This window comes from Oncorhynchus clarkii, unplaced genomic scaffold, assembly GCF_045791955.1.
Source record: "Oncorhynchus clarkii lewisi isolate Uvic-CL-2024 unplaced genomic scaffold, UVic_Ocla_1.0 unplaced_contig_11936_pilon_pilon, whole genome shotgun sequence".
NCBI lineage: Eukaryota > Metazoa > Chordata > Actinopteri > Salmoniformes > Salmonidae > Oncorhynchus > Oncorhynchus clarkii.
In genome coordinates, this window is record NW_027261146.1 from 685,870 (window position 1) to 711,533 (window position 25,664).

At 49.8% G+C, this 25,664-nt stretch overlaps 1 protein-coding gene across 2 annotated transcripts in view; it reads left to right on the forward strand.

The window, feature by feature from the left end:
• The window catches only part of LOC139405415 (transportin-2), a 37,335-nt gene extending 12,003 nt beyond the window's left edge, over window positions 1-25,332 (forward strand). The window contains exons 14-25 of one of the 2 annotated variants that reach the window (XR_011633874.1): window positions 447-618; window positions 1,196-1,390; window positions 2,588-2,746; window positions 5,222-5,309; window positions 5,463-5,561; window positions 6,554-6,649; window positions 6,878-6,953; window positions 7,064-7,163; window positions 21,590-21,664; window positions 21,964-22,095; window positions 22,960-24,048; window positions 24,165-25,332. Coding sequence is in view for 1 of the 2 variants with exons in the window: in XM_071147737.1 (XP_071003838.1) it covers window positions 447-618; window positions 1,196-1,390; window positions 2,588-2,746; window positions 5,222-5,309; window positions 5,463-5,561; window positions 6,554-6,649; window positions 6,878-6,953; window positions 7,064-7,163; window positions 21,590-21,664; window positions 21,964-22,071 (1,168 nt within the window). In the remaining variant the exon portion in view is untranslated. Of the gene's footprint in view, window positions 1-446; window positions 619-1,195; window positions 1,391-2,587; window positions 2,747-5,221; window positions 5,310-5,462; window positions 5,562-6,553; window positions 6,650-6,877; window positions 6,954-7,063; window positions 7,164-21,589; window positions 21,665-21,963; window positions 22,096-22,959 lie in introns of both variants that reach the window. The other variant, XM_071147737.1, reaches the window with a different exon arrangement.
• The last annotated feature ends 332 nt before the right edge of the window (window positions 25,333-25,664 follow it).

Here is a 25,664-nt window from a genome sequence, read left to right on the forward strand (position 1 = left end):
GAGGTGGGGGGAGAGTGGTGGGTGTGTGTGGGGGGAGAGTGGTGGGTGTGTGTGTGGGGAGAGTGTGTGAGGTGGGTGTGGGGGGAGTGTGGTGGGTTTTTTGAGAGAATAAAGATGTTGAACTGGAATTCAAGGTCTTGTTGAGATACGGCAATGAATTAATGTTTCCTGCTCCTCGCCCTCTGCCCCCTCCCCTTTCTCTCCTCCCCTTTCTCTCCTCCCCTTTCTCTCCTCCCCTTTCTCTCCTCCCCTTTCTCTCCTCCCCTTTCTCTCCTCCCTCCTCTCTCCTCCCTCTCTCCTCCCTCTCTCCTCCCTCTCTCCTCCCTCTCTCCTCCCTCTCTCCTCCCTCTCTCCTCCCTCTCTCCTCCCTCTCTCCTCCCTCTCTCCTCCCTCCCTCCTCTCTCCTCCCTCTCTCCTCCCTCCCTCTCTCCTCCTCCCCCTCTCAGTGCGTTTGCTACCCTAGAGGAGGAGGCCTGTACAGAGCTGGTTCCCTATCTGAGCTTCATTCTGGATACTCTGGTCTTCGCCTTTGGAAAATACCAACACAAGAACCTGCTTATACTGTACGACGCTATAGGAACACTGGCGGACTCAGTAGGACACCACCTCAACCAACCGGTTAGTAGGTAGTTAGGCTAGTTAAACACCCCTTCTAGTTGCCCTCAGTTTCCCATTCGGAGGGCGGTAGTTAGCTTTCGGGAGGGCGGTAGTTAGCTTTCGGGAGGGCGGTAGTTAGCTTTTGGCTTATTTGTTTATATTTTTTCTTTGACTCTGTTCCTGTTATTGTTTTTTACAAGTTTTAACCGTCTCTCTCTTCCTCCCATCTCTCTCCTCTCTTTCCTCCCCCTCTCTCTCTTTTCCCCCCGTCTCTCTCTCCTCTCTTTTCCCCCTGTCTCTCTCTTCCCCCCTGTCTCTCTCTCCTCTCTTTTCCCCCCGTCTCTCTCTTCCCCCCGTCTCTCTCTCCTCTCTCTTCCCCCCGTCTCTCTCTCCTCTCTCTTCCCCCCGTCTCTCTCTCCTCTCTCTTCCCCCCGACTCTCTCTCCTCTCTCTTCCCCCGTCTCTCTCTTCCCCCCCGTCTCTCTCCTCTCTTTTCCTCCCGTCTCTCTCTCTTTTCCTCCCCCTCTCTCTCTTTTCCTCCACGTCTCTTTTCCTCCCCGTCTCTCTCCTCTCTCCCCCCTCGTCTTTCTATCCTCTAGGAGTACATAGAGAAGCTGATGCCTCCTCTCATCGCCAAGTGGAATGAGCTGAAGGATGAAGATAAGGACCTGTTTCCTCTGTTAGAGTGTCTGTCCTCTGTAGCTACAGCCCTCCAGAGTGGCTTCCTGCCCTACTGTGAACCAGTCTACCAGCGCTGTGTTACACTGGTGCAGAAAACACTGGCTCAGGCTATGGTGAGACGCACACGCACACACACACACAACCAAAAGTATGTGGACACCTGCTCGTCGAACATCTCATTCCAAAATCATGGGCATTAATATGGAGTTGGTCCCCCTTTGCTGCTATAACAGCCTCCACTCTTCTAGGAAGGCTTTCCACTAGATGTTGGAACATTGCTGCTATAACAGCCTCCACTCTTCTAGGAAGGCTTTCCACTAGATGTTGGAACATTGCTGCTATAACAGCCTCCACTCTTCTGGGAAGGCTTTCCACTAGGTGTTGGAACATTGCTGCTATAACAGCCTCCACTCTTCTGGGAAGGCTTTCCACTAGATGTTGGAACATTGCTGCTATAACAGCCTCCACTCTTCTGGGAAGGCTTTCCACTAGATGTTGGAACATTACTGCTATAACAGCCTCCACTCTTCTGGGAAGGCTTTCCACTAGATGTTGGAACATTGCTGTGGGGACTTGCTTCCATTCAGCCTCGAGCATTAGTGAGGTCGGACACTGATGTTATGCGATTTAGGCCTGGTTTGCAGTCGGCGTTCCAATTCATCCCAAAGGTGTTCGATGGGGTTGAGGTCAGGGCTCTGTGCAGACCAGTCAGTCTTTCACACCAATCTCGACAAACCATTTCTGTATGGGCCTCGCTTTGCGCACGGAGACATTGTCATACTGAAACAGGAAAGGGCTTTCCCCAAACGTGTTGTCACATAATTAAAAGCACAGAATCATCTAGAATGTCATTGTATGCTGTAGAGTTAAGATTTCCTTTCACTGGAACTAAGGGGCCCGATCCATTAAAAACAGCCCCAGACCGTTATTCTTCCTCCACCAAACTGTACAGTTATCACTATGCGGCATCCTATGATGGTACCATTTTGAAAGTCTCTGAGCTCTTCAGTAAGGCCTGTCAGCAACGGGTGTGGCTGAAATGTCCAGATCCACTCATGAAAGTCTCTGAGCTCTTCAGTAAGGCCCGTCAGCAACGGGTGTGGCTGAAATGTCCAGATCCACTCATGAAAGTCTCTGAGCTCTTCAGTAAGGCCTGTCAGCAACGGGTGTGGCTGAAATGTGAAGGGGTGTCCACACACCTTTGTGTCTATAGTGTCTAAGACCCCCCCCCCCCCCCCAGTTATCAGTGGTTTAAAGATTCAGTGGTTTTTGATCTTAACTCTCTCTCTCTCCCCCTCTCCTCCCCCCAGATGTACAGCCAACAGCCGGACCAGTACGAAGCTCCTGATAAGGACTTTATGATCGTGGCCCTGGACCTCCTCAGTGGTCTGGCTGAGGGCCTGGGGGGCCACGTTGATCAGCTGGTGTCCCGGAGCAACATCATGACACTACTGTTTCAGTGCATGCAGGTACGGAGTGTGGGGGGGGGGGGGGGGGGTTTAGTGTTTACTCTACATATGTGTGAATGACCGCTTGGTGACCACTGACCGAGAGCAAATCAAGTGCACCTATAGCCTACCGCTGGCCAACCGGATTGATCAGATCACCATGTCTCATAGGAGTAACATGAATGAGGGACGGTCAGGTTTAGTGGAGGGGGCAGGCTGAGGGACGGTCAGTCTTAGTGGAGGGGGCAGGCTGAGGGACGGTCAGGCTGAGGGACGGTCAGGCTTAGTGGAGGGGGCAGGCTGAGGGACGGTCAGGCTTAGTGGAGTGGGCAGGCTGAGGGACGGTCAGTCTTAGTGGAGGGGGCAGGCTGAGGGATGGTCAGTGACCAGATGCAGGCCAGTCTTTCCAGTAGAATAAAGAACACATCATGTCAGTTTAATGTCACTCAGCTGGGCCTCATAAGTAATACAACTGATGTTTATTACCAGTGGATCATATAGTTCTGAAATGGTCTGAGTAGAACAGCAGGGAGACTCGACCACAGCCAGTATGCAGTGAGAATGTACTGGTTCTGTAGTCTACTTACTGGGACTGTACAACCCTCATTACCACAGGGCTGGTTTAATTGGTTCATGTTGCTGTACAACCCTCATTACTACAGAGCTGGTTTAATTGGTTCATGTTGCTGTACAACCCTCATTACCACAGAGCTGGTTTAATTGGTTCGTGTTACTGTACAACCCTCATTACTACAGAGCTGGTTTAATTGGTTCATGTTACTGTACAACCCTCATTACCACAGAGCTGGTTTAATTGGTTCTGTAGTCTGCTGTACAACCCTCATTACTACAGAGCTGGTTTAATTGGTTCATGTTACTGTACAACCCTCATTACCACAGAGCTGGTTTAATTGGTTCATGTTGCTGTACAACCCTCATTACCACAGAGCTGGTTTAATTGGTTCATGTTGCTGTACAACAATCATTACTACAGAGCTGGTTTAATTGGTTCGTGTTACTGTACAACCCTCATTACTACAGAGCTGGTTTAATTGGTTCATGTTACTGTACAACCCTCATTACCACAGAGCTGGTTTAATTGGTTCGTGTTACTGTACAACCCTCATTACTACAGAGCTGGTTTAATTGGTTCATGTTACTGTACAACCCTCATTACCACAGAGCTGGTTTAATTGGTTCTGTAGTCTGCTGTACAACCCTCATTACTACAGAGCTGGTTTAATTTGTTCGTGTTGCTGTACAACCCTCATTACTACAGAGCTGGTTTAATTGGTTCTGTAGTCTACTGTACAACCCTCATTACTACAGAGCTGGTTTAATTGGTTACTGTACAACCCTCATTACTACAGGGCTGGTTTAATTTGTTTGTGTTGCTGTACAACCCTCATTACTACAGAGCTGGTTTAATTGGTTCTGTAGTCTACTGTACAACCCTCATTACCACAGGGCTGGTTTAATTGGTTCATGTTGCTGTACAACCCTCATTACCACAGAGCTGGTTTAATTGGTTCATGTTGCTGTACAACCCTCATTACCACAGGGCTGGTTTAATTGGTTCTGTAGTCTACTGTACAACCCTCATTACCACAGAGCTGGTTTAATTGGTTCATGTTACTGTACAACCCTCATTACTACAGAGCTGGTTTAATTGGTTCGTGTTACTGTACCACCCTCATTACCACAGGGCTGGTTTAATTGGTTCTGTAGTCTGCTGTACAACCCTCATTACTACAGAGCTGGTTTAATTGGTTCATGTTGCTGTACAACCCTCATTACTACAGGGCTGGTTTAATTGGTTCATGTTGCTGTACCACCCTCATTACCACAGGGCTGGTTTAATTGGTTCTGTAGTCTGCTGTACAACCCTCATTACCACAGGGCTGGTTTAATTGGTTCATGTTACTGTACCACCCTCATTACTACAGAGCTGGTTTAATTGGTTCATGTTGCTGTACCACCCTCATTACTACAGGGCTGGTTTAATTGGTTCATGTTGCTGTACCACCCTCATTACCACAGGGCTGGTTTAATTGGTTCATGTTACTGTACCACCCTCATTACTACAGAGCTGGTTTAATTGGTTCATGTTGCTGTACCACCCTCATTACTACAGGGCTGGTTTAATTGGTTCATGTTGCTGTACAGCCCTCATTACCACAGAGCTGGTTTAATTGGTTCATGTTGCTGTACAACCCTCATTACCACAGAGCTGGTTTAATTGGTTACTGTACAACCCTCATTACCACAGAGCTGGTTTAATTGGTTCATGTTGCGGAGGCTTATGTTTAAGTCATGTTTAGGATAATAGAATAATCTGACTGGTAGAACTCCTGATCTTCACTGAGGTTTGGGATCCACTGGTCCATCTAGTGTGTGTGTGTGTGGTAACAGACACTGGCTCTATTTGATTGTATATAACCATTTTGTATGAATCAGAGAGACAATGTAGTTAACACACACATTCTATATCTCCAGGACACCATGCCAGAGGTGAGACAGAGCTCCTTCGCCCTGCTGGGTGATCTGACCAAGGCCTGCTTCCCTCACGTCAAACCCTGCATCGGTAACGATCTATACCATCTCTCTTTTCATCTCTCTCTTCTTTTCCTACTGTGTAACTACCAGTCTATCATACTCCTTATGTTATCTATCGTTCTCCCTTTCTCTTCCCCTTGATTTTCTCTCTCTCTTTCTCTGTGTGTGTGTGTGTGTCCAGCTGAGTTCATGCCTATTCTAGGGACCAACCTGAACCCAGAGTTCATCTCTGTGTGTAACAATGCTACCTGGGCCATTGGAGAGATCTGCATGCAGATGGGTGAGTCTTTCTGCATGTAGGTTTGTACACGGAGATAATATGTACATGTTAGAGATTATCATGTTTTTTTTAGAATTTTGTTATTTAACAAACAAAGCAATTGTCAGTTTTGAAGCTGCTAGCATGAGTTATCTTAATGATATATTTCTCTGCTTTGTTTCTTTCTCTATCTCCGTCCCTGTCTCCGTCCCTGTCTCCTTCCCCGTCCCTGTCTCCTTCCCCGTCCCTGTCTCCTTCCCCGTCCCTGTCTCCTTCCCCGTCCCTGTCTCCTTCCCCGTCCCTGTCTCCTTCCCCGTCTCCTTCCCCGTCCCTGTCTCCTTCCCCGTCTCCTTCCCCGTCTCCTTCCCCGTCTCCTTCCCCGTCTCCTTCCCCGTCTCCTTCCCCGTCTCCTTCCCCGTCTCCTTCCCCGTCTCCTTCCCCGTCTCCTTCCCCGTCTCCTTCCCCGTCTCCTTCCCCGTCTCCTTCCCCGTCTCCTTCCCCGTCTCCTTCCCCGTCTCCTTCCCCGTCTCCTTCCCCGTCTCCTTCCCCGTCTCCTTCCCCGTCTCCTTCCCCGTCTCCTTCCCCGTCTCCTTCCCCGTCTCCTTCCCCGTCTCCTTCCCCGTCTCCTTCCCCGTCTCCTTCCCCGTCTCTGTCTCCGTCCCTGTCTCCGTCCCTGTCTCCGTCCCTGTCTCCGTCCCTGTCTCCGTCCCTGTCTCTCTCTCTCCGTCCCTGTCTCCTTCCCCGTCTGTCTCCGTCCCCATCCCTGTCCCCGTCCCCATCCCTGTCTCCGTCCCCATCCCTGTCTCCGTCCCCATCCCTGTCTCCTTCCCCGTCTCTCTCCGTCCCCGTCTCCTTCCCTGTCCACTTCCCTGTCCCTGTCTCCTTCCCTGTCCCTGTCTCCTTCCCTGTCCCTGTCTCCTTCCCTGTCCCTGTCTCCTTCCCTGTCCCTGTCTCCGTCCCTGTCTCCTTCCCTGTCTGTCTCCGTCTCTGTCTCTGTCTCCATCTGTCTGTAGGTGTAGAGATGCAGCCCTATGTGTCTCTGGTTCTGAACCAGCTGGTAGAGATCATCAACAGACCCAACACACCCAAGACCTTGCTGGAGAACACTGGTACACACAGATGCTGAACAGACACACAGATACTGAACACACACGCAATCATTGGGTTTGTTTGACATTGCAGCCGATGCATTTTGGGTAAACTGTGACTGACTGACTCATCTCCAAATAATAATGAGCCGTTATTTATGATGCGAACATCAGCGACGTCAAACCAGCTCCTGATTTTTAGTTGGGTGTGTTGTACACATGAGTGAGGCTCCTCCCATCTTCTTCCAGCCATTACGATTGGTCGCCTGGGCTACGTGTGTCCTCAGGAGGTGGCTCCGATGCTCCAGCAGTTCATCAGACCGTGGTGAGTCTGTCACACATCTGATGACACATCTAGTCCTTCACCTCACTGATCATTATCAACATGTTTAGATTGCCTGGTTTGTGACGCGGTGGTGTGTGTGTGTGTGACAGGTGTACGTCCCTACGGAACATCCGTGACAACGAGGAGAAAGACTCCGCCTTCAGAGGGATCTGCATGATGATTGGTGTAAACCCTGGGGGAGTGGTCCAGGTAAGAAGAAGGGAGATGGATGATGATTGGTGTAAACCCTGGGGGAGTGGTCCAGGTCAGAGGAAGGGAGATGGAGAGGACAGGTACAGGGGTCCGTACCTGTCCTCTCCTAGTTGGGCCTGTCCTCTCCTAGTTGGGCCAGTGTGGGCGCTCAACCGACGTTAGGTTACTATGGTGACTATAGGTTAGGTTACCATGGTGAGCGAGCGTTGTTCCTTCATATTTCCAATAAGTACTGATGACCCATTTTATTTGTCTCTGCCTGCAAATCGTCCTCCTAAAAGCTAGGCTGTAACCTACATAACTCCTCAGAACTAGACTGTATCCTACAGAACTACTCAGAACTAGGCTGTATCCTACAGAACTAGGCTGTATCCTACAGAACTACTCAGAATTAGGCTGTATCCTACAGGACTACTCAGAACTAGGCTGTATCCTACAGAACTAGGCTGTATCCTACAGAACTTGGCTGGATCCTACAGAACTAGGCTGGATCCTACAGAACTAGGCTGGATCCTACAGAACTAGGCTGTGTCCTACAGAACTAGGCTGTGTCCTACAGAACTAGGCTGTGTCCTACAGGACTAGACTGTGTCCTACAGAACTAGGCTGTGTCCTACAGAACTAGGCTGTGTCCTACAGAACTAGGCTGTGTCCTACAGAACTAGGCTGTGTCCTACAGAACTAGGCTGTGTCCTACAGAACTAGGCTGTGTCCTACAGAACTAGGCTGTGTCCTGGCTGTATCCTACAGAACTAGGCTGTATCCTACAGGACTAGGCTGTATCCTGGCTGTATCCTACAGAACTAGGCTGTATCCTACAGAACTAGGCTGTATCCTACAGAACTAGGCTGTATCCTACAGGACTAGGCTGTATCCTACAGGACTAGGCTGTATCCTACAGGACTAGGCTGTATCCTACAGGACTAGGCTGTATCCTACAGGACTAGGCTGTATCCTACAGGACTAGGCTGTATCCTACAGGACTAGGCTGTAGCTGTATCCTAGAGGACTAGGCTGTATCCTAGAGGACTAGGCTGTATCCTAGAGGAATAGGCTGTATCCTAGAGGACTAGGCTGTATCCTGGCTGTATCCTACAGGACCAGGCTGTATCCTACAGAACTAGGCTGTATCCTACAGAACTAGGCTGTATCCTACAGAACTAGGCTGTATCCTGGCTGTATCCTACAGGACTAGGCTGTATCCTACAGGACTAGGCTGTATCCTACAGGACTAGGCTGTGTCCTACAGAACTAGGCTGTATCCTGGCTGTATCCTACAGGACCAGGCTGTATCCTACAGGACCAGGCTGTATCCTACAGAACTAGGCTGTATCCTACAGAACTAGGCTGTATCCTGGCTGTATCCTACAGGACCAGGCTGTATCCTACAGGACCAGGCTGTATCCTACAGAACTAGGCTGTATCCTGGCTGTATCCTACAGGACCAGGCTGTATCCTACAGAACTACTCAGAACTAGGCTGTATCCTACAGAACTACTCAGAACTAGGCTGTATTCTACAGGACTAGGCTGTATCCTACAGAACTAGGCTGTATCCTACAGGACTAGGCTGTGTCCTACAGAACTAGGCTGTATCCTTCAGAACTAGGCTGTATCCTGGCTGTATCCTACAGAACTAGGCTGTGTCCTACAGGACTAGGCTGTATCCTACAGAACTACTCAGAACTAGGCTGTATCCTACAGGACCAGGCTGTATCCTACAGAACTACTCAGAACTAGGCTGTATCCTACAGGACTAGGCTGTATCCTACAGAACTAGGCTGTATCCTACAGGACCGGGCTGTATCCTACAGAACTACTCAGAACTAGGCTGTATCCTACAGAACTACTCAGAACTAGGCTGTATCCTACAGGACTAGGCTGTATCCTACAGAACTACTCAGAACTAGGCTGTATCCTACAGGACCAGGCTGTATCCTACAGGACCAGGCTGTATCCTACAGGACTAGGCTGTATCCTACAGGACTAGGCTGTATCCTACAGAACTAGGCTGTATCCTACAGGACTAGGCTGTGTCCTACAGAACTAGGCTGTATCCTTCAGAACTAGGCTGTATCCTACAGAACTAGGCTGTATCCTACAGGACTAGGCTGTGTCCTACAGGACCAGGCTGTGTCCTACAGGACTAGGCTGTATCCTGGCTGTATCCTACAGAACTAGGCTGTATCCTACAGAACTAGGCTGTATCCTACAGAACTAGGCTGTATCCTACAGAACTAGGCTGTATCCTACAGGACTAGGCTGTATCCTACAGGACTAGGCTGTATCCTACAGGACTAGGCTGGATCCTACAGAACTAGGCTGTGTCCTACAGAACTAGGCTGTATCCTACAGAACTAGACTGTGTCCTACAGAACTAGACTGTGTCCTACAGAACTAGGCTGTGTCCTACAGAACTAGGCTGTGTCCTACAGAACTAGGCTGTGTCCTACAGAACTAGGCTGTGTCCTACAGAACTAGGCTGTGTCCTACAGGACTAGGCTGTATCCTACAGAACTAGGCTGTATCCTACAGGACTAGGCTGTGTCCTACAGAACTAGGCTGTGTCCTACAGAACTAGGCTGTATCCTTCAGAACTAGGCTGTATCCTGGCTGTATCCTACAGGACTAGGCTGTATCCTACAGAACTACTCAGAACTAGGCTGTATCCTACAGGACTAGGCTGTATCCTACAGAACTACTCAGAACTAGGCTGTATCCTACAGGACCAGGCTGTATCCTACAGGACCAGGCTGTATCCTACAGGACTAGGCTGTATCCTACAGGACCAGGCTGTGTCCTACAGGACCAGGCTGTGTCCTACAGGACCAGGCTGTATCCTACAGGACTAGGCTGTATCCTGGCTGTATCCTACAGAACTAGGCTGTATCCTACAGAACTAGGCTGTATCCTGGCTGTATCCTACAGAACTAGGCTGTATCCTACAGAACTAGGCTGTATCCTACAGAACTAGGCTGTATCCTACAGAACTAGGCTGTATCCTACAGAACTAGGCTGTATCCTACAGGACTAGGCTGTATCCTACAGGACTAGGCTGTATCCTACAGGACTAGGCTGTATCCTACAGGACTAGGCTGTATCCTACAGGACCAGGCTGTATCCTACAGGACCAGGCTGTATTCTACAGGACCAGGCTGTGTCCTACAGGACCAGGCTGTGTCCTACAGGACCAGGCTGTATCCTACAGGACTAGGCTGTATCCTGGCTGTATCCTACAGAACTAGGCTGTATCCTACAGAACTAGGCTGTATCCTACAGAACTAGGCTGTATCCTACAGAACTAGGCTGTATCCTACAGAACTAGGCTGTATCCTACAGGACTAGGCTGTATCCTACAGACCTAGGCTGTATCCTACAGGACCAGGCTGTGTCCTACAGGACTAGGCTGTAGCTGTATCCTAGAGGACTAGGCTTTATCCTAGAGGACTAGGCTTTATCCTAGAGGACTAGGCTGTATCCTAGAGGACTAGGCTGTATCCTAGAGGACTAGGCTGTATCCTAGAGGACTAGGCTGTATCCTAGAGGACTAGGCTGTATCCTAGAGGACTAGGCTGTATCCTAGAGGACTAGGCTGTATCCTAGAGGACTAGGCTGTATCCTAGAGGACTAGGCTGTATCCTAGAGGACTAGGCTGTATCCTAGAGGACTAGGCTGTATCCTAGAGGACTAGGCTGTGTCCTAGAGGACTAGGCTGTGTCCTACAGGACCAGGCTGTGTCCTACAGGACTAGGCTGTATCCTACAGGACTAGGCTGTATCCTACAGGACCAGGCTGTATCCTACAGAACTAGACTGTATCCTGGCTGTATCCTACAGGACCAGGCTGTATCCTACAGGACCAGGCTGTATCCTACAGGACTAGGCTGTATCCTACAGGACTAGGCTGTATCCTACAGAACTAGGCTGTATCCTACAGAACTAGGCTGTATCCTGGCTGTATCCTACAGGACCAGGCTGTATCCTACAGGACTAGGCTGTATCCTACAGGACCAGGCTGTATCCTACAGGACCAGGCTGTATCCTACAGGACTAGGCTGTATCCTACAGGACTAGGCTGTATCCTACAGGACTAGGCTGTATCCTACAGGACTAGGCTGTATCCTACAGAACTAGGCTGTATCCTACAGGACTAGGCTGTATCCTACAGAACTAGGCTGTATTCTGGCTGTATCCTACAGGACCAGGCTGTATCCTACAGGACCAGGCTGTATCCTACAGAACTAGGCTGTATCCTGGCTGTATCCTACAGGACCAGGCTGTATCCTACAGGACCAGGCTGTATCCTACAGAACTAGGCTGTATCCTGGCTGTATCCTACAGGACCAGGCTGTATCCTACAGAACTAGGCTGTATCCTACAGAACTAGGCTGTATCCTACAGGACTAGGCTGTGTCCTACAGAACTAGGCTGTATCCTTCAGAACTAGGCTGTATCCTGGCTGTATCCTACAGAACTAGGCTGTGTCCTACAGGACTAGGCTGTATCCTACAGAACTACTCAGAACTAGGCTGTATCCTACAGGACCAGGCTGTATCCTACAGAACTACTCAGAACTAGGCTGTATCCTACAGAACTACTCAGAACTAGGCTGTATCCTACAGAACTAGGCTGTATCCTACAGAACTACTCAGAACTAGGCTGTATCCTACAGGACCAGGCTGTATCCTACAGGACCAGGCTGTATCCTACAGGACCAGGCTGTATTCTACAGGACCAGGCTGTGTCCTACAGGACCAGGCTGTGTCCTACAGGACCAGGCTGTGTCCTACAGGACCAGGCTGTATCCTACAGGACTAGGCTGTATCCTGGCTGTATCCTACAGAACTAGGCTGTATCCTACAGAACTAGGCTGTATCCTACAGAACTAGGCTGTATCCTACAGAACTAGGCTGTATCCTACAGAACTAGGCTGTATCCTACAGAACTAGGCTGTATCCTACAGGACTAGGCTGTATCCTACAGGACTAGGCTGTATCCTACAGACCTAGGCTGTATCCTACAGGACCAGGCTGTGTCCTACAGGACTAGGCTGTAGCTGTATCCTAGAGGACTAGGCTGTATCCTAGAGGACTAGGCTGTATCCTAGAGGACTAGGCTGTATCCTAGAGGACTAGGCTGTATCCTAGAGGACTAGGCTGTATCCTAGAGGACTAGGCTGTATCCTAGAGGACTAGGCTGTATCCTAGAGGACTAGGCTGTATCCTAGAGGACTAGGCTGTATCCTAGAGGACTAGGCTGTATCCTAGAGGACTAGGCTGTATCCTAGAGGACTAGGCTGTATCCTAGAGGACTAGGCTGTGTCCTACAGGACTAGGCTGTATCCTACAGGACCAGGCTGTATCCTACAGAACTAGACTGTATCCTGGCTGTATCCTACAGGACCAGGCTGTATCCTACAGGACCAGGCTGTATCCTACAGGACTAGGCTGTATCCTACAGGACTAGGCTGTATCCTACAGAACTAGGCTGTATCCTACAGGACTAGGCTGTATCCTACAGGACTAGGCTGTATCCTACAGGACTAGGCTGTATCCTGGCTGTATCCTACAGGACCAGGCTGTATCCTACAGGACTAGGCTGTATCCTACAGGACCAGGCTGTATCCTACAGGACTAGGCTGTATCCTACAGAACTAGGCTGTATCCTACAGGACTAGGCTGTATCCTACAGAACTAGGCTGTATCCTGGCTGTATCCTACAGGACCAGGCTGTATCCTACAGGACCAGGCTGTATCCTACAGAACTAGTCTGTATCCTGGCTGTATCCTACAGGACCAGGCTGTATCCTACAGAACTAGGCTGTATCCTACAGAACTAGGCTGTATCCTACAGAACTAGGCTGTATCCTACAGAACTAGGCTGTATCCTACAGGACTAGGCTGTGTCCTACAGAACTAGGCTGTATCCTTCAGAACTAGGCTGTATCCTGGCTGTATCCTACAGAACTAGGCTGTGTCCTACAGGACTAGGCTGTATCCTACAGAACTACTCAGAACTAGGCTGTATCCTACAGGACCAGGCTGTATCCTACAGAACTACTCAGAACTAGGCTGTATCCTACAGAACTACTCAGAACTAGGCTGTATCCTACAGAACTAGGCTGTATCCTACAGAACTAGGCTGTATCCTACAGGACCAGGCTGTATCCTACAGAACTACTCAGAACTAGGCTGTATCCTACAGAACTACTCAGAACTAGGCTGTATCCTACAGGACTAGGCTGTATCCTACAGAACTACTCAGAACTAGGCTGTATCCTACAGGACCAGGCTGTATCCTACAGGACCAGGCTGTATCCTACAGGACCAGGCTGTATTCTACAGGACCAGGCTGTGTCCTACAGGACCAGGCTGTGTCCTACAGGACCAGGCTGTGTCCTACAGGACTAGGCTGTATCCTGGCTGTATCCTACAGAACTAGGCTGTATCCTACAGAACTAGGCTGTATCCTACAGAACTAGGCTGTATCCTACAGAACTAGGCTGTATCCTACAGGACTAGGCTGTATCCTACAGGACTAGGCTGTATCCTACAGGACTAGGCTGTATCCTACAGACCTAGGCTGTATCCTACAGGACCAGGCTGTGTCCTACAGGACTAGGCTGTAGCTGTATCCTAGAGGACTAGGCTGTATCCTAGAGGACTAGGCTGTATCCTAGAGGACTAGGCTGTATCCTAGAGGACTAGGCTGTATCCTAGAGGACTAGGCTGTATCCTACAGGACTAGGCTGTATCCTACAGGACTAGGCTGTATCCTACAGGACTGGGCTGTATCCTGGCTGTATCCTACAGGACCAGGCTGTATCCTACAGAACTAGGCTGTATCCTGGCTGTATCCTACAGGACCAGGCTGTATCCTACAGAACTAGGCTGTATCCTGGCTGTATCCTACAGGACCAGGCTGTATCCTACAGAACTACTCAGAACTAGGCTGTATCCTACAGGACTAGGCTGTATCCTACAGAACTACTCAGAACTGGGCTGTATCCTACAGGACTAGGCTGTATCCTACAGAACTAGGCTGTATCCTACAGGACTAGGCTGTATCCTGGCTGTATCCTACAGGACCAGGCTGTATCATACAGGACCAGGCTGTGTCCTACAGGACTAGGCTGTGTCCTACAGGACTAGGCTGTATCCTACAGAACTACTCAGAACTAGGCTGTATCTTACAGGACCAGGCTGTATCCTACAGGACCAGGCTGTATCCTACAGGACTAGGCTGTGTCCTACAGGACTACTCAGAACTATGCTGTATCCTACAGGACTAGGCTGTATCCTGGCTGTATCCTACAGGACCAGGCTGTATCCTACAGGACCAGGCTGTATCCTACAGGACTAGGCTGTATCCTACAGAACTACTCAGAACTAGGCTGTATCCTACAGGACTAGGCTGTATCCTACAGAACTAGGCTGTATCCTACAGAACTAGGAAGTATCCTACAGGACTAGGCTGTATCCTGGCTGTATCCTACAGGACCAGGCTGTATCCTACAGGACCAGGCTATATCCTTCAGAACTAGGCTGTATCCTACAGGACCAGGCTGTATCCTACAGGACCAGGCTGTATCCTACAGGACCAGGCTGTGTCCTACAGGACCAGGCTGTGTCCTACAGGACCAGGCTGTGTCCTACAGGACCAGGCTGTGTCCTACAGGACCAGGCTGTATCCTACAGGACTAGGCTGTATCCTGGCTGTATCCTACAGAACTAGGCTGTATCCTACAGAACTAGGCTGTATCCTACAGAACTAGGCTGTATCCTACAGAACTAGGCTGTATCCTACAGAACTAGGCTGTATCCTACAGGACTAGGCTGTATCCTACAGGACTAGGCTGTGTCCTACAGAACTAGGCTGTATCCTTCAGAACTAGGCTGTATCCTGGCTGTATCCTACAGAACTAGGCTGTGTCCTACAGGACTAGGCTGTATCCTACAGAACTACTCAGAACTAGGCTGTATCCTACAGGACCAGGCTGTATCCTACAGAACTACTCAGAACTAGGCTGTATCCTACAGAACTACTCAGAACTAGGCTGTATCCTACAGGACTAGGCTGTATCCTACAGAACTAGGCAGTATCATACAGAACTAGGCTGTATCCTACAGGACCAGGCTGTATCCTACAGAACTACTCAGAACTAGGCTGTATCCTACAGAACTACTCAGAACTAGGCTGTATCCTACAGGACTAGGCTGTATCCTACAGAACTACTCAGAACTAGGCTGTATCCTACAGGACCAGGCTGTATCCTACAGGACCAGGCTGTATCCTACAGGACTAGGCTGTATCCTACAGGACCAGGCTGTGTCCTACAGGACCAGGCTGTATCCTACAGGACTAGGCTGTATCCTGGCTGTATCCTACAGAACTAGGCTGTATCCTACAGAACTAGGCTGTATCCTACAGAACTAGGCTGTATCCTACAGGACTAGGCTGTATCCTACAGGACTAGGCTGTATCCTACAGGACTAGGCTGTATCCTACAGACCTAGGCTGTATCCTACAGACCTAGGCTGTATCCTACAGACCTAGGCTGTATCCTACAGACCTAGGCTGTATCCTAGATCTAGGCTGTATCCTACAGACCTAGGCTGTATCCTACAGACCTAGGCTGTATACTACAGGACTAGGCTGTAGCTGTATCCTACAGGACTAGGCTGTATCCTAGAGGACTAGGCTGTATCCTAGAGGACTAGGCTGTATCCTAGAGGACTACGCTGTATCCTACAGGACTAGGCTGTATCCTAGAGGACTAGGCTGTATCCTAGAGGACTAGGCTGTATCCTAGAGGACTAGGCTGTATCCTAGAGGACCAGGCTGTATCCTACAGGACTAGGCTGTATCCTACAGGACCAGGCTGTATCCTGCAGGACTAGGCTGTATCCTACAGAACTAGGCTGTATCCTGGCTGTATCCTACAGGACCAGGCTGTATCCTACAGAACTAGGCTGTATCCTACAGAACTAGGCTGTATCCTACAGAACTAGGCTGTATCCTGCAGGACCAGGCTGTATCCTACAGAACTAGGCTGTATCCTGGCTGTATCCTACAGGACCAGGCTGTATCCTACAGGACCAGGCTGTATCCTACAGAACTAGGCTGTATCCTGGCTGTATCCTACAGGACCAGGCTGTATCCTACAGGACCAGGCTGTATCCTACAGAACTAGGCTGTATCCTGGCTGTATCCTACAGGACCAGGCTGTATCCTACAGAACTAGGCTGTATCCTACAGAACTAGGCTGTATCCTACAGAACTAGGCTGTATCCTACAGAACTAGGCTGTATCCTACAGGACTAGGCTGTGTCCTACAGAACTAGGCTGTATCCTTCAGAACTAGGCTGTATCCTGGCTGTATCCTACAGAACTAGGCTGTGTCCTACAGGACTAGGCTGTATCCTACAGAACTACTCAGAACTAGGCTGTATCCTACAGGACCAGGCTGTATCCTACAGAACTACTCAGAACTAGGCTGTATCCTACAGAACTACTCAGAACTAGGCTGTATCCTACAGAACTAGGCTGTATCCTACAGAACTAGGCTGTATCCTACAGGACCAGGCTGTATCCTACAGAACTACTCAGAACTAGGCTGTATCCTACAGAACTACTCAGAACTAGGCTGTATCCTACAGGACTAGGCTGTATCCTACAGAACTACTCAGAACTAGGCTGTATCCTACAGGACCAGGCTGTATCCTACAGGACCAGGCTGTATTCTACAGGACCAGGCTGTGTCCTACAGGACCAGGCTGTGTCCTACAGGACCAGGCTGTATCCTACAGGACTAGGCTGTATCCTGGCTGTATCCTACAGAACTAGGCTGTATCCTACAGAACTAGGCTGTATCCTACAGAACTAGGCTGTATCCTACAGAACTAGGCTGTATCCTACAGAACTAGGCTGTATCCTACAGGACTAGGCTGTATCCTACAGGACTAGGCTGTATCCTACAGACCTAGGCTGTATCCTACAGGACCAGGCTGTGTCCTACAGGACTAGGCTGTAGCTGTATCCTAGAGGACTAGGCTGTATCCTAGAGGACTAGGCTGTATCCTAGAGGACTAGGCTGTATCCTAGAGGACTAGGCTGTATCCTAGAGGACTAGGCTGTATCCTAGAGGACTAGGCTGTATCCTAGAGGACTAGGCTGTATCCTAGAGGACTAGGCTGTATCCTAGAGGACTAGGCTGTATCCTAGAGGACTAGGCTGTATCCTAGAGGACTAGGCTGTATCCTAGAGGACTAGGCTGTATCCTAGAGGACTAGGCTGTATCCTAGAGGACTAGGCTGTATCCTAGAGGACTAGGCTGTATCCTAGAGGACTAGGCTGTGTCCTAGAGGACTAGGCTGTGTCCTAGAGGACTAGGCTGTGTCCTAGAGGACTAGGCTGTGTCCTACAGGACTAGGCTGTATCCTACAGGACTAGGCTGTATCCTACAGGACTAGGCTGTATCCTGGCTGTATCCTACAGGACCAGGCTGTATCCTACAGAACTAGACTGTATCCTGGCTGTATCCTACAGGACCAGGCTGTATCCTACAGGACCAGGCTGTATCCTACAGGACTAGGCTGTATCCTACAGGACTAGGCTGTATCCTACAGAACTAGGCTGTATCCTACAGGACTAGGCTGTATCCTACAGGACTAGGCTGTATCCTACAGAACTAGGCTGTATCCTGGCTGTATCCTACAGGACCAGGCTGTATCCTACAGGACTAGGCTGTATCCTACAGGACCAGGCTGTATCCTACAGGACTAGGCTGTATTCTACAGGACTAGGCTGTATCCTACAGGACTAGGCTGTATCCTACAGAACTAGGCTGTATCCTACAGGACTAGGCTGTATCCTACAGAACTAGGCTGTATCCTGGCTGTATCCTACAGGACCAGGCTGTATCCTACAGAACTAGGCTGTATCCTGGCTGTATCCTACAGGACCAGGCTGTATCCTACAGGACCAGGCTGTATCCTACAGAACTAGGCTGTATCCTGGCTGTATCCTACAGGACCAGGCTGTATCCTACAGAACTACTCAGAACTAGGCTGTATCCTACAGGACTAGGCTGTATCCTACAGAACTACTCAGAACTGGGCTGTATCCTACAGGACTAGGCTGTATCCTACAGAACTAGGCTGTATCCTACAGAACTAGGCTGTATCCTACAGGACTAGGCTGTATCCTGGCTGTATCCTACAGGACCAGGCTGTATCCTACAGGACCAGGCTGTATCCTACAGGACTAGGCTGTGTCCTACAGGACTAGGCTGTATCCTACAGAACTACTCAGAACTAGGCTGTATCTTACAGGACCAGGCTGTATCCTACAGAACTACTCAGAACTATGCTGTATCCTACAGGACTAGGCTGTATCCTGGCTGTATCCTACAGGACCAGGCTGTATCCTACAGGACCAGGCTGTATCCTACAGGACTAGGCTGTATCCTACAGAACTACTCAGAACTAGGCTGTATCCTACAGGACTAGGCTGTATCCTACAGGACTAGGCTGTATCCTACAGAACTAGGCTGTATCCTACAGGACTAGGCTGTATCCTGGCTGTATCCTACAGGACCAGGCTGTATCCTACAGGACCAGGCTATATCCTACAGAACTAGGCTGTATCCTACAGGACCAGGCTGTATCCTACAGGACCAGGCTGTATCCTACAGGACCAGGCTGTATCCTACAGGACCAGGCTGTGTCCTACAGGACCAGGCTGTGTCCTACAGGACCAGGCTGTATCCTACAGGACTAGGCTGTATCCTGGCTGTATCCTACAGGACTAGGCTGTATCCTGGCTGTATCCTACAGAACTAGGCTGTATCCTACAGAACTAGGCTGTATCCTACAGAACTAGGCTGTATCCTACAGAACTAGGCTGTATCCTACAGAACTAGGCTGTATCCTACAGGACTAGGCTGTATCCTGCAGGACTAGGCTGTATCCTACAGACCTAGGCTGTATCCTACAGGACTAGGCTGTATCCTACAGGACTAGGCTGTATCCTACAGAACTAGGCTGTATCCTACAGAACTAGGCTGTATCCTACAGAACTAGGCTGTATCCTACAGGACTAGGCTGTATCCTACAGGACTAGGCTGTAGCTGTATCCTACAGGACTAGGCTGTATCCTAGAGGACTAGGCTGTATCCTAGAGGACTAGGCTGTATCCTAGAGGACTAGGCTGTATCCTAGAGGACTAGGCTGTATCCTAGAGGACTAGGCTGTATCCTAGAGGACTAGGCTGTATCCTAGAGGACTAGGCTGTATCCTAGAGGACTAGGCTGTATCCTAGAGGACTAGGCTGTATCCTAGAGGACTAGGCTGTGTCCTAGAGGACTAGGCTGTGTCCTACAGGACCAGGCTGTATCCTACAGGACTAGGCTGTATCCTACAGAACTAGGCTGTATCCTGGCTGTATCCTACAGGACCAGGCTGTATCCTACAGAACTAGACTGTATCCTGGCTGTATCCTACAGGACTAGGCTGTATCCTACAGGACCAGGCTGTATCCTACAGGACCAGGCTGTATCCTACAGGACTAGGCTGTATCCTACAGGACTAGGCTGTATCCTACAGAACTAGGCTGTATCCTACAGGACTAGGCTGTATCCTACAGGACTAGGCTGTATCCTACAGAACTAGGCTGTATCCTGGCTGTATCCTACAGGACCAGGCTGTATCCTACAGGACTAGGCTGTATCCTACAGAACTAGGCTGTATCCTACAGAACTAGGCTGTATCCTACAGGACTAGGCTGTATCCTACAGGACTAGGCTGTATCCTACAGAACTAGGCTGTATCCTACAGAACTAGGCTGTATCCTACAGGACTAGGCTGTATCCTACAGAACTAGGCTGTATCCTGGCTGTATCCTACAGGACCAGGCTGTATCCTACAGAACTAGGCTGTATCCTGGCTGTATCCTACAGGACCAGGCTGTATCCTACAGGACCAGGCTGTATCCTACAGAACTAGGCTGTATCCTGGCTGTATCCTACAGGACCAGGCTGTATCCTACAGAACTACTCAGAACTAGGCTGTATCCTACAGGACTAGGCTGTATCCTACAGAACTACTCAGAACTAGGCTGTATCCTACAGGACTAGGCTGTATCCTACAGAACTAGGCTGTATCCTACAGAACTAGGCTGTATCCTACAGGACTAGGCTGTATCCTGGCTGTATCCTACAGGACCAGGCTGTATCCTACAGGACCAGGCTGTATCCTACAGGACTAGGCTGTGTCCTACAGGACTAGGCTGTATCCTACAGAACTACTCAGAACTAGGCTGTATCTTACAGGACCAGGCTGTATCCTACAGAACTACTCAGAACTAGGCTGTGTCCTACAGAACTACTCAGAACTAGGCTGTATCCTACAGGACTAGGCTGTATCCTACAGAACTACTCAGAACTAGGCTGTATCCTACAGGACCAGGCTGTGTCCTACAGGACTAGGCTGTATCCTACAGGACTAGGCTGTATCCTACAGGACTAGGCTGTATCCTACAGGACTAGGCTGTATCCTAGAGGACTAGGCTGTATCCTAGAGGACCAGGCTGTATCCTACAGGACCAGGCTGTGTCCTACAGGACCAGGCTGTAGCTGTATCCTAGAGGACTAGGCTGTGTCCTACAGGACTAGGCTGTATCCTACAGAACGTAGCACGTGTTGCTGTCATCGTTCTGTTTTTATTGAACCTTTATTGAACTCGGCAAGTCTGTTAAGAACAAGTTCTTATTTACGATGACGACCCACCTGTTCTCCCTGCTTCCTGTTCAGTGTCTCACCGGTGAGATCAGATGTGTGTGGTGTCAGTTAGAGGAGGTTATAGGCTGTTCATGGGGAGGAGGAGAACGGGGCACTTCTCTCTCTAAGGAAATGTACTTCCTACATATATGATTTAGGCTATAGTTTACTACACAGCCTAGAAATAAATATTGATCACCTAATATGTCTCCGTCTAAAAATCATCCCTCTCCTTAAAGGTAGGCTGTAAAAATAGCTCAAGAGAAGGTCTATCCAACTCCGCTCTCTTCAAACTACATCTAACACATTGATGTAGCCCGGTATTACAGACCGGCTAATACAGACCGGCTAATACAGACCGGCTAATAGAATGGGCCAGGTGACCGTCTCTGGTCAGTTAACTTGTTGAAGTTGTTTTGGTCTGGTTGATATTGCCTGTCGGGTGCTTAAGTTGCTGCAACCATGTCTGCCAAGTGAGCTGCGTCACCCACCTAAAATCACATTGTAGCACTGCGGTTGGGTTTGGGACCAGGTGTTGGGAGTCAGACAGGAAGTCGGCAGCAGGCGTTGTGGTATGAAGAGAGCAGACCTCTACATGGAGACACGGTCATTCTGTAGGTTGAAATGACAGAATGTGTCTCTCTGCAGGACTTCATCTTCTTCTGTGATGCCGTGGCGTCCTGGGTCAGCCCTAAAGACGACCTGAGAGACATGTTCTACAAGGTGTGTGGAGGACCCAACGCTCTGTTCCAGATGGCACCTGGTTCCCTTGATCTGCACGTCTGTAGTGTATAGTGGAAGGGAGAGGCTGCCGTTTAGGACACATCCTGGGAAAAGCTTTGCTTGGCCCAGATCCGTGTGTGTGTGTGTGTGTGTGTGTGTGTGTGTGTGTGTGTGTGTGTGCATATATAGACTGTATGATAGTGGGATGTTAACCATAATAGTAGAGAATTATTTCAGACATTGTTTCTGTTGTCATTTCTTTGTTGAGGAATCAAAGTATTTTCTCTCCCCCCCCCCAGATCCTCCATGGTTTTAAGGACCAGGTAGGAGAGGAGAACTGGCAGCAGTTCTCAGAACAGTTTCCCCCCCAGCTGAAGGAGAGACTGTCTGCCTGCTACGGCGTGTAGAAACCCCCCCTAACCTAACATCAGGTACACACTCGCTTTAAATATCACCATTCCAATGTTAATTCTGTCACACTTTAAGATGGCACTTCCTGGTTGTGATCCTCATCCAGAAATCTTAATCCATCCCCCTCTTTCCCTCTCTCCCCCTCCTTCCCTCTCTCTCCCCCTCTTTCCCTCTCTCCCCCTCCTTCCCTCTCTCTCCCCCTCTTTCCCCCTCCTTCCCTCTCTCTCCCCCTCCTTCCCTCTCTCTCCCCCTCCTTCCCTCTCTCCCCCTCCTTCCCTCTCTCTCCCCCTCCTTCCCTCTCTCTCCCCCTCCTTCCCTCTCTCTCCCCCTCCTTCCCTCTCTCTCCCCCTCCTTCCCTCTCTCTCCCCCTCCTTCCCTCTCTCTCCCCCTCCTTCCCTCTCTCTCCCCCTATTTCCCTCTCTCCCCCTCCTTCCCTCTCTCTCCCCCTCTTTCCCTCTCTCCCCCTCCTTCCCTCTCCTTCCCTCTCTCTCCCCCTCCTTCCCTCTCTCTCCCCCTCCTTCCCTCTCTCTCCCCCTCCTTCCCTCTCTCTCCCCCTCCTTCCCTCTCTCTCCCCCTCCTTCCCTCTCTCCCCCCTCCTTCCCTCTCTCTCCCCCTCCTTCCCTCTCTCTCCCCCTCCTTCCCTCTCTCTCCCCCTCTTTCCCTCTCTCTCCCCCTCTTTCCCTCTCCCCCTCCTTCCCCCTCTCTCCCCCTCCTTCCCTCTCTCTCCCCTTCCTTCCCCCTCCTTCCCCCTCTCTCCCTCTCCTTCCCTTTCCTTCCCTCTCTCTCAACCCCCTCCTTCCCTCTCTCTCTCCCCCTCCTTCCCTCTCTCTCACCCTCCTTCCCTCTCTCTCACCCTCCTTCCCTCTCTCCCCCTCCCTCTCCAGGTGAGCCAGTAGTAGAGGAAGAAGGTGAAAAGGAATCTCATCCATCTGTGTTAATGCCCTGAACTGATCTGGGGGGAGGGGGAGAGGGACCCATCACGCCATTGGCCGCTCCCCCTGACAGACGGCCCCCACGCCCTATGTATTTCTCCATAGCGGGAGGGTGGGCGGGACTTGGGGAGGGACAGGGGGACACCTCTAGATTAAAGATTAAGGGGACCCAACCAACACAGAGAAACCAACTAAGGTAGGGACAGAGAGAGGGGGGTACCTACATTCAGAAGGAAAACGTTCCAACGCAGAAACAGGTAGGGACAGATAGAGAATGAAGAGTGAGGGAAAGAGAGGTAGGTAGGGGCCAGCTAGACTACAGTAGAGAGGGGTAGGTAGGGGCCAGCTAGACTGCAGTAGAGAGGGGTAGGTAGGGGCCAGCTAGACTGCAGTAGAGAGGGGTAGGTAGGGGCCAGCTAGACTGCAGTAGAGAGGGGTAGGTAGGGGCCAGCTAGACTGCAGTAGAGAGGGGTAGGTAGAGGGGCCAGCTAGACTGCAGTAGAGAGGGGTAGGTAGAGAGGCCAGCTAGACTGCAGTAGAGAGAGGTAGGTAGGGGCCAGCTAGACTGCAGTAGAGAGGGGTAGGTAGAGAGGCCAGCTAGACTGCAGTAGAGAGAGGTAGGTAGGGGCCAGCTAGACTACAGTAGAGTGAGGTAGGTAGGGGCCAGCTAGACTACAGTAGAGTGAGGTAGGTAGGGGCCAGCTAGATTACAGTAGAGTGAGGTAGGTAGGGGCCAGCTAGACTACAGTAGAGTGAGGTAGGTAGAGGCCAGCTAGACTGCAGTAGAGAGGGGTAGGTAGGGGCCAGCTAGACTACAGTAGAGTGAGGTAGGTAGGGGCCAGCTAGACTGCAGTAGAGAGGGGTAGGTAGGGGCCAGCTAGACTACAGTAGAGTGAGGTAGGTAGGGGCCAGCTAGACTACAGTAGAGTGAGGTAGGTAGGGGCCAGCTAGACTACAGTAGAGTGAGGTAGGTAGGGGCCAGCTAGACTACAGTAGAGTGAGGTAGGTAGGGGCCAGGTAGACGACAGAAGAGAGAGGTAGGTAGAGAGGCCAGCTAGACTACAGCTAGACTACAGTAGAGAGAGGTAGGTAGGGGCCAAGTAGACTGCAGTACAGAGGTAGGTAGGGGCCAGCTAGACTGCAGTAGAGAGGGGTAGGTAGGGGCCAGCTAGACTACAGTAGAGAGAGGTAGGTAGGGGCCAGCTAGACTACAGTAGAGAGGGGTAGGTAGAGGCCAGCTAGACTGCAGTAGAGGTAGGTAGAGGCCAGCTAGACTACAGAAGAGGGAAAGAGACTTAACAGATTTAAATCAGACTGTAGAAAAAATCCACCACACAGAGAGCCATAGACAGAGAGACTGACAGGCACTCCCACAGTAAGACACGCACACTTGCAATACTTAGAGCTTTGTGTAGATGGCGCTGTTACACTAGTCAGACTCCGACACTACCAGTAAGGGATTAACAGTCAGTGAGAGACAGACAGCGTGTTGGGGACAGACAGGGTGTTGGGGACAGACAGGTAGGTGTCTAGCCTCTGTTTATTTCTGGGAGATAGCTGTTTTTTTCCGGGGTAAAGGATCTTCTATATGAATTAATATTCCTCCTGTTATTACTCGATCACTGGTTCACTGCTGATCTCTCCTCCACCAAGCATGTTTTGGTTTCTGTCCTTTTCCCTAAGGAATGCTTTCTTCCATATAAATATCATGAGATAATTCTCATGTTCTCTTCTAGATAGACCGGGGATAACTAACCTCTTGGTTCATACGAGCCATCATTATAAGAGGGACAGAAATAGGGCTTTAATAATACCTGTTATTCTTACGTAAAGTTAGGAAACTACAGATCACAGCCTCTCGTCTCTAGTTGTACCTGTTTGTGTGTCGTGTCTGCGTTTGTTTACCTGTTTGTGTGTCGTGTCTGAGTTTGTTTACCTATTTGTTTACCGTACGTGACACTGATTGTTTTAATAAGGTAACGATTTAACACTTGACTCCTCCCACCCTATTGTCCTCCACCTGTAAACTGTGACCAACTGTGTGTGTGTGTGTGTTGCCATAGTGATGTCTCGAGGAAAGAGATTGAACCCAGAATTGTTTATCCTGATAACGTGTTACAAGAGGTCCATATTTTGTTGCTTTTTGTTTATTATTTTTTAATTTGCTGCTACTGTTTTTTTTAGTTTCCATGGTGAGCTTAAAATGAACACAAACAACACATTTGTTTATTTTTAGTTTTGTGGTTTTGCACTTTTAATTTTTTATTTTTTTATTAAGGATTTTTTTTCAACTTCCCTCATAAAGGACATCTGAATTCTACCGTCCGTGTTCTGTTGTCTCTTACTTACTGGGGGAACAAAAGCTCTGTTGTCTCTTACTTACTGGGGAAACAAAAGCTCTGTTGTCTCTTACTTACTGGGGCAACAAAAGCTCTGTTGTCTCTTACTTACTGGGGAAACAAAAGCTCTGTTGTCTCTTACTTACTGGGGAAACAAAAGCTCTGTTGTCTCTTACTTACTGGGGAAACAAAAGCTCTGTTGTCTCTTACTTACTGGGGAAACAAAAGCTCTGTTGTCTCTTACTTACTGGGGAAACAAAAGCTCTGTTGTCTCTTACTTACTGGGGGAACAAAAGCTCTGTTGTCTCTTACTTACTG